At 43.8% G+C, this 9,524-nt stretch overlaps 1 protein-coding gene and 1 pseudogene across 1 annotated transcript; both read right to left on the reverse strand.

Moving 5' to 3' along the window:
- Window positions 1–394: 394 nt before the first annotated feature.
- LOC136503252 (uncharacterized) lies at window positions 395–1,414 on the reverse strand. The gene is made up of 3 exons (XM_066498390.1): window positions 1,030–1,414; window positions 833–951; window positions 395–715 (listed from the first exon to the last, which is right to left on the reverse strand). The coding sequence occupies exons 1-3, from the start codon at window positions 1,412–1,414 to the stop codon at window positions 395–397; spliced, it is 825 nt and encodes a 274-aa protein (XP_066354487.1).
- A 34-nt stretch (window positions 1,415–1,448) lies between these two features.
- On the reverse strand, window positions 1,449–2,209 carry LOC136503253 (uncharacterized; annotated as a pseudogene).
- Window positions 2,210–9,524: the final 7,315 nt, after the last annotated feature.

Raw genomic sequence — 9,524 nt, forward strand, 5'->3', positions numbered from 1 at the left:
CTATTTTTGTAAAAAAAAAAGACATGACTTTGGCATAACTTCATAACCATTACTAATTGATACACAACCAGTTCAAAGGAGTACATTACAGGTGGATAGGAGTATATTACATCACAAGCTAAGTGGAACAGAATACTGAAACATCAGTTTCACAAAAGTACAACATTCTGGAATAAAGACAACAAGAGTTCTGGTCTTCTGGATAGTGGATACTAAATTACTAATATGATTATGAGGTAATATTGCAATCTTCATTTCTTCTAGTCATCACTCATCATACTCAGAGACATAGGGTGAGGGAGAGGGAGACTTATCAGAGTTAGTAGTCTGCATTGGAATACCATCATTACAATCTTCTGAGTTGGATGATGAAGCTTCCGCACTGGACCATTTCTTAAGACTGTAGGCTCTTGACTTTCCTCTTCTTAGGGCGCAGAGGCCTTTTCCTTTTAGCTTGTGTTTGTGCTTCTGCTTCTACTTGTTGTGGTGTGCGTTGCTGTGATTCTTGTGTACATTGTTGTTCCATTTCACTTGGCAAAGGCATAATACCAGTAATGAATTCATTATCACCATCTGCCACAACATCATCTACTTCCTTCTCCAAGGGATCTCTATTCTTCTTCTGTCTCTTATTCCTTAACTTAGAGTTAAATTTAACAAACACAAGATCTCTCATCCTTTCATGAAGTAGCCTATTGCGCTTTTTTGTTTGAACCTATGAGTCAAGTAGTGAACACAAGGCTGTAGGTCAGATTTAAATTCCACGAAGAAACATTATAATTCAAAAAAGATAGCATGCACACAAGGCTACATGTCACAAATTTCTTTTTACCTGTTCAAATACTGACCAGTTCCTCTCACAAGCTGAGGAGCTGCAGGTGAGACTCAGAATCCTTACTGCCAATTTCCTAAGATTTGGTGTGCTTGTGTCATGGTTCAGCCACCATTTTGCTGCATAAACATTAAACAAGTTACAACAAAAATATGATATTCGACAATCAAATTAAGTTCACATGTTCAGTTGTTCACCTGGATTGAAATTCATGTTCTTTCGCTGCCTTGTGGCAATTTCAGATCCAAAATTATCTCGCTGAATTTGATACATGTCGAGTTCTTCAAATATCTTGTCTTGGGTTTCTTCATCATCAACCATCTTTGAAATATAGGAAATCACACCTGCTCTAAATGATACATCTTTCTCGATCTCTGACTTATTTGGGTAATAGCAGTGGGGGTTCAAATAGTAACCAGCCAGGTGTAGTGGAGTTTTGAGCTTGTTGTCCCATCTTTTATAAATGATTTCCCAAACCTCTTTGAAGCAGCTATTATCATTGTCAAACCTCCCAGAAATTTCTTTCTTTGCCCCAAGCATTAATCCATGGAAGAAACCCATTGATGGTACATCGCTGTCCATTCTTCTCAACACGTTAGCCAATGGCTCAAAGAAATTAACTACAGTGTCAACATTTTTCCAAAAGGTTTGAGACCTGACCACTTTGTTGGCTTTGTTCCCCTTGGCCTGCTTCAAGTAACCCAATTCTTCCATCTCATCTGATTTAAACAGCTGCATCAACTCTTTTTGGCTGTCCAGCAAGCTTTTGAGATTCAAATAAGCAGTGGCAAATCATGTAACCCCGAAGCGAACCAAGTCTTTCTTAAGAAATTTTCTTGTCAAATCCAACATCCTAGTATGAGCATACAAGAACACAGTCACTTGTCTTGCACTAGCAATTGTTTCCTCAACTGGTCTAAGCTTCCCAATATCCTCCAGCATGAGATCCAAGCAATGAGCAACACATCCATTCCAAAATATTGAAGGTCTTTTTCCTGTCAATAGACTTGTTGTAGTTGTATTGACACTGGCATTATCAGTCACCACTTGGACAACATGTTGTTCCCCTATCTCTTCTATGTATCTGTCCACAAGGTCAAAGATATATTTGCCATCTTTCATATCACTTGAGCAGTCCACTGAGTCTAAGAAGAGTACCCCATGAGCACTATGCACAACTAAATTCATCACTCCCCTACCCTTCCTATCTGTCCATGCATCTGTCATGATTGAACAACCTATGAGCTCCCATGCCTCCTTATGCCCCTTGAATCCGTCCAACACCTTTTCCTTCCTTTTCTACAAGAATGGTCCACTCATCTCATAGGGACTGGGCCCTCTTAGACCTCTACCAAATTGTCCAATGGCCTCTAACATATTAGCAAAGCTAGGAAGGCTGACTGTGTTGTGTGGAATGCTAGCTTCATAGAACCACTGACATATGTACTCACAGGTTCTATCCCTCCTCTCCTCTCTTTTCTAGGTTGTCAATGTTGTTTGAACTTTGTTGCTTAGCTTGGTCTTAGCAGACTCCTCTATAGTAGGTGGCTTGTAGTACTTCTGAATAGAACCACTATGTACTACAGTTCTAGAGCTACTAGATCCTTTTGTTTCCTTTGGCTTCACCACAAGAACAACATTGCCATGTTCAGAATCTTCACTGCCACTTCCATAGTCTGAGTGATCTATGTCAACTTCAGCTCTTTCCCTTTCCTTTTCTTTGGCTTTCTCTTCCTATTCACTAGTCTTCTTTGTAATCAAAGCAAACATCTCTTGCTGCACTTGAGGTGGAACTTTCAAGCACTTAGTAGTATTGAATCCTTTAATCCCAGCAAGATGGTACTTTATCCTGGTAATTCCACCACTGCAGAGCTTGTCACAGTATTTGCACTTCAGATTTTGCTTCTTGGTTATGTCTGGGAAGTAACATGAGACCATGCAAGGTCATCTGAGTTAATAGCATGTTGTGGACCTGCTACTAGGGCAAAGGCGGTACTAGATGGATGACCTATGCAAATTGCAGACACAAAAGGCAACAAAATTAATATAGTTGCTTGAGTTAAGTACAAAGCTTGAGTTAATATGGCAAACTATGCAAGATTGAACTATGATGAGCACTTGCTTTGTCAGATTTATGAGCAGCAACACATTGAACTATGATTCTAGCACTAAATGGATTGATGACAATGATAATAGCCGCTACAACACATTGCTCATACAAGACTGCTCGAAATGGATTTGTCAGGAACTGAATTCAGAGAGTCCAGCACTTACTTTGTTGATCTGCCATGGTGAAGCCAGAGATGAAGCCGCTGCCGCTTGGGGCCCCCTCGCCGCCGCTGCCGCAGCAGAAGCGCCGAAGCCACCGTCACCGCTGAAAGGTCCTAATGGCTAGAGAGGGGGGGGGGGTGAATAGCCTATAAAAAGAAATTTCTACAACAACACTTAACAAACAGGTTAGATAATTATGAGGCGAAGCAAGTGTTGCGCTAGCCTACTAAAAATGCAAGCCACCTACCACAATTCTAGTTTATATAGTTTTTTTTACACAATGGTTATGTCACTACACTAAGTTAGTGTGCTCTCAAAGACTAACGAAAGAGCCACACTAACTAAACTAACAAGCTCTCACAACTAGCTACACTAAAGAACTTGATAACTAGTTTGCGGTAATGTAAAGAGAGAGAGAGAGAGAGTAAGATGGTTATACCTCAATGTCGAGGAATGAACCAATCAACCACAAGAATCAATATCAATGAAGACCAATCACCTCGGAATCAAATGATGACACAATGATTTTTTACCAAGGTTCACTTGCTTGTCGACAAGGTAGTCCTCGTTGTGGCGATTCACTCACTTGGAGGTTCACGCGCTAATTGGCATCACATGCCAAACCCTCAATAGGGTGCCGCACAACCAACACAAGATGAGGATCACATAAGCCACGAGCAATTCACTAGAGTACCTTTTGGCTCTCCGCCGGGGAAAGATCAAGAACCCCTCACAATCACCACGATCAGAGCCAGAGACAATCATCAACCTCCGCTCGATGATCCTCGCTGCTCTAAGCTATCTAGGTGGTGACAACCACCAAGAGTAACAAGCGAATCTCGCTGTGAAACACGAACACCAAGTGCCTCTAGTTGCAAACACTCAAGCAATGCACTTGGATTCACTCCCAATCTCACAAAGATGATGAATCAATGATGGAGATGAGTGGGAGGGCTTTGGCTAAGCTCACAAGGTTGCTATATCAATGCAAATGGCCAAGAGAGTGAGCTAGAGCCGGCCATGGGGCTTAAATAGAAGCCCCTATAACACCCCGGTGTTATGCCTGCATTTAGGCATTGCTAATCATACATATCATGCATCATCAAGCATCCTAATCATACATGCGTAATCTTGCATATAACAACTGAAACATTACTTCGAAACATACGAAACATGTTTGTGAAAAGTAAATGATGCATACACTTATTAGAGTTGTTTTGCTCTGATTCTTGCTTGCTAGTTGAGTAGAAACCGTTGGTTATGCTTGTAAGTCATCTAGAATTGTTTAGCACAATTTTTGGAGCAAGGTTTGTATTCAAATTAATTCAAAACTTTGCTTCCAAAGTAAATTCCCAAAATTAGGGTTTTTGAGTTAAAATTTAACTTTGATTCTATAATTTAAAATCTAAATAGAATTGGACTTTGGTCATAAAAGAAAAGTTGTAGGGAATTAAATTCTAAGCAACTTTCATTTTTGGTACAATTTCAAAAGATGTCATTTTCTTGCTCAAAATAATGTTTGAAAGTTGGCATTTAAAAAATATCTTGAAAATATAAATTGAAAATCTTCATTTTCCTTAGCGGGCCGCCGCCTCCTTTCCGGCCCAGCCCCGCAAGCCAGCCCAGCCTGCCCCGCGCCTCGCTCGCTCGCCAGCGCGCCACGCCGACCGGCGTCAGGCCGCAGCCGCCGCGTGGCCGCCGAACGCCGGCGATGGCGTACGGGTGGCACCCCGGTGGGCCCGGCTACGCCACGCGCTCGCCTTCACCTGCCGACCCCGCTGCGCCCCTCCTCACTCTGCCAGTTCGCTCTCTCCTTTGCCAGCGCAAGCAGCAGCCGCAGCGCTCGCTCCGCCGCGCGCCATCGCCGGCGTAGCCGTTCTGGCCGCGCCAGTTCACCTGAGCTCACTCCATCTCGCCCTGAGCACCGCCTTCTCCTCGCACGCCTCGTGCTCGCCTCGGTAAGACATGGGAAGCTCCCCTTCCCCGAGAATCCCTCGCCGGAGTCGTGGCCGAGCTCGCCGGAGCACTCCACTCCGCGGACCTCGCCCCTCCGTACTCCCTCTCACTCTCGTTTCATGCGCACGAGCACCGCCCGAGCTCGGTGAAGCTCCCGCGCCACTTCTCACGCCACCTCTCGTCCGGAGATGGCCGGCCGGCGGTGAGCCGCACCACCGCGCCGCCATGGCCACAGGCCAGCTCGCTCTCGAGCTCCTTCGGCCCTACCATTTGCACTACCGTGTCTGCCTTGGCAAGGTGGTCACGTTGGTGGCGACCTCGTCGCCGGTCACCTCGCCGACGGCGAGTTCCCGCCGGACAGCGCGGCCTCCTCTGCCTCAGGGGCTGACGGGTGGGGTCCCGATGACCCCCGGGCCCGTTGTCAGTCTCTGTGTGTGCATGCGTGTTTAGATCCGGGTGCACCCAGCGTTTTCTTCGGCTGGTTTTCAAAACGATTTCTAAAATGATTTCAGAAATGAATGAAATAGCTTGGAAAATGTAGATCTCGAGTTATATGGCTCCAAATTTGTTGAAACAAATTTTGCTAGGTTCCTTATCATCAGATCTACTAGGGAAAATTATTGCATGCCATTTTTGAAATACTTTTCTGTGGAACTTTATTTAATCATGAATATTGCTGATAACTTGAAAAATTTGTAGAAAAATCTATAGGATTCAGAAAAATATGATTCTAAGTTTGTTAATCTTCTAGTGTCATGTACTTCTTAGGAAAAATATGTTTCAGGCATGTGTTGTGGAAAATTTTGAGGTGTAGTTCAAGTACCTTTAATGGCTGAATTCTGTTATTTTTGTTAGAGAGCAAACTTTGTATAAAACAAGCATGTGATAATTTTTGTACAGTTATTATATGCTATTAAGAACCTAGGAAAAATACTAATTCTGTTGTTTGACACTTTTCATAGTACAAAGTAATTTCATGCTCATTTTTATGCTATAGCTTGTCATTTTTGTGTAGGATAGTTTACTTATCCAAATGCCATGAAATTTTTATGGTAGTCTGTTTAGGGTAGTAGTATGCTACTGTAATTTTCTCAGATTTTTAGGAACATCAAAAATATATGTTGCTATTCAAACCTATTATTAATTAGAGTTTAAGCAAGTGTTGCTTTAAGTGTGATTAGGAAATTAGTAAAGCTTTGGTGTATCTTTGAAGCATTTCATAAGGTATGTTAACTTAACATATTAGTAGTAGAAGAGAATGCAGTAGATGACATGTGCTTGTAGTATAGTTCTTGGATGATGTTGACTACCTTGCATTTCAACATATCCATTACATTCATCTCCTTCGATGCACCGTTTGCATAATCACTTACGTGCATTGCATCATACAGGATCGCAAACCGAGAACCCAGTCGTCATACCCGAGGAGCCCGAGGAGCAGCTCGAGGTGCAGCAGCAGGAAGTGCCAGAAGTCGACGAGGAGGACGTTGAGGAACTTCCGGAGTGCCCCGATCACCGTCCGAGCTCCTTCGAGAGAGGCAAGCCCCGGAGCATTTTCTCCCGGTTTGCAATTATTTAATTAAATACTTTACTTTAAATTGATGCATTACGTTCAGGATTTGTTTGCAACCGTTGCTGCATTATACCTTGCTTACCTTTGTTATACTATATCCTTGTTACCCTGGTATCCGCAGTCGAGTCAATGCTTAGCTGGCTTAGACCGGTAGAAGTCGGGTGATTTCCTGTCACCTGCGAGCTATAGGTGGTTACCTGGATCTGCTTGGATGACTATGAAGTCATGGTATAACTAAGTGTTAAATGAAGTTGAGACCGGACGGAGACTTGCAGAGTTTTGGACTGTAGTGTTTCCGTCTGTGTCGATTAAGGACCGACCGTTGTTGGGCCTCGAGTCATGTTGAACGCATGCCTTACATTTAGCTGGCCGGATAAAGTACCTTCCGACCGCGAAGCTGGGAGATTTTTCGGGCCGAGTAGATTGCCCGCAACACACTGTACCGGAGCAGGTGTGGTAGGACACGGGGGCGGGATGATAAGACCAAAGTGCAGTCGGTCGGCCCCCGGGTACATGTGGTTCCTGGCAAACTCGAGATTCCTGGAAAGTTGACTCGGTGATCAATATCTCACTTTAGCGGGTGAGTGAGGTTTGTGTAAGGAATAAATCACCAACTGGTTAGGAATCGATTCGAATCGCCATCGCTCCTGGATAGTGAGCACTTGACTTGAGTTACTTCATCGTAGTAAATGTTATGGAACACTTGGACAGTTATAGTGAATATGACAGTATGGAAATTGTTTAATGATCATTGGTTATCATTATCTGCTTAATCACATGTTTACTCTAGAATAGGTGCAAACCTAGTTGACAGGTTAATAATAATTAACTTGGCAATAACGCCTCTAGAAAGGTTCTTGAAATGCTAAAATGCTTCTTTTTGCAAATGAGTCAGCTACCCTACTATAAAGCCCTTCATAATCCTTGGTGTCATTTATTTTCGGTCATGTCGGGTAAGTCTGGCTGAGTACCTTCTCGTACTCAGGGTTTTATTCCCACTTGTTGCAGATGGGCAGATGTATTATGGCTACTGTATCAACTGCCTTTATCCTGCGATGGGTGATGCTTAGGACCATGGGCATGGTCATTCCTTACGTCTCATCTGATGCTTTTGTTGGAGATGATCATCCGCTGGCACTATATTTAAACTCCGCGTGAGTGTGTGTGTGGTTTGAACAAATGACTTCCGCTACTTTTATTCGAACTGGTTTGTAATAACTATGTTTAAACTCTGATGTATCTGAGACCGCGAACTTTTATGTAATATGTGATGGTGACCGCTAAACTTATTACGATCATGGCTGGGACACGAGTTGGTTTGAAATCCTTCGTGATTTCATGGACTACCGGGTTATACGGGCTTAAGTTTGTCAATCGTCTGCTCTGGTGGATGATTTTCTTACTTAATTTCGTATAATTGGTCGGTTCCGTCACAGCTGGTATCAGAGCATGGTTTAGCGTGTTACTCTTCACAAGTGTATTTAAAACAAAAAGGCATTTGGAAAACATGATTTTAAAACTATAAAGTGTGCCAGTGATCATATCCCTTATGCCCAGTTAAGGACTTTAGGTGGCTTAATTAAGTACTGACTGGGGTTCTTGCATCATATTTCTCTTTCGTCGCTCATACGGCGTGCTATTGTATGAGTGCCACTTGTTTGAGTGGTAATGAATGGATCATTTGCCTCTACGCCTCGGTAAGTGTGAGTTGTGAGAGCATGATCGGATACACCGCCGATCTAGGGTGAATGATTATATGATGCTGGAGTAATTACATGTTCTATGCATGTTTTACAAAGGTATCTCCTGTATGGGTCTTCCGTCTGTGGAGGCGATGCCATCAATAGGACGATGGTTCGGGTAGTTACTACCATTGTACACGTATCTGGGGATTCGTGTAGAGCGTGTAGATAAAACTTTACTGCTTTTTATGCATTCATTGGGAATGGGGCTGAAATGAATCTTCTGTAGGTACATAACAACGCTAACGTGTAGAACGTATTAGCTACGTATTGAGAGATCGTTGTATGCCACCGAATTAGTCGTTAGAAATTATTATTTCCTAAGTTTGTGAGAACGTACGACCCGTACATACATCATGTTACTTGGGCATCTCATTCATCTCGTGCATACCTCCCCTTATAAATTGATTATCTCATTTTGATAAAAGTGTATCACCTAAAATATGTTTCCCCGAAGTAATAAGAGAACTTTTGCTACAGATGGCCCGCACGAAGCAGATCGCCCGTAAGTCCACCGGAGGAAGAGCACCTCGACGTCCGTTGGCCCTAAGGGAGCACCGCACCACGGACACCTTCTTGAGCGAGTTTGGCATGCCGACTTTGCTTTGGAGAGTGCTCCATGATGTGGGGTACCCAGAGGGTCAAGAGCCGGTGTACTCTTGGAATGAGAGCCAGTTAACAGAGGATGGACTCGCAGTGGTGGAGATCACGGTTCTTGCTCTCGGTGATGCTCCAGATTGGGATGGTTGGCATTTGGAGTTTGAGGGTCGCACTCCAGCTGAGGGTGCAGAGGGAGCAGCCTTCCGTGTCATCAGGGACATTATGAGCAGATTTCCCAGTGAGCTTGCTGCAGCTCTAGCTGGTACTTTTCCTAGGGATGATCCTCGTGATGCCATTTGGGTTCAGCCTCAAGGAAGTGCATTGGTCAGAGGTCCAGCTGAGGGACAGGCTAGCGACAACCAGGCAATGAGTGCTATGTTCGCCGCCATCAGAGCGTATGAGGGTCTCGAGAGTACCTACTGGACTTTGACTGGCTTGCGTAGTGAGGATAAGCTCAAAGGGAAGAAGCAGAAGAAGAGACAGGCACGAGCTATAGCTAGCTTGTAGGAGCAGTTGGCTGATATGAACTTACAGCGAGACCAAGCGGTTG

Source organism: Miscanthus floridulus, chromosome 14, assembly GCF_019320115.1.
Source record: "Miscanthus floridulus cultivar M001 chromosome 14, ASM1932011v1, whole genome shotgun sequence".
In the NCBI taxonomy this organism is placed as follows: domain Eukaryota; kingdom Viridiplantae; phylum Streptophyta; class Magnoliopsida; order Poales; family Poaceae; genus Miscanthus; species Miscanthus floridulus.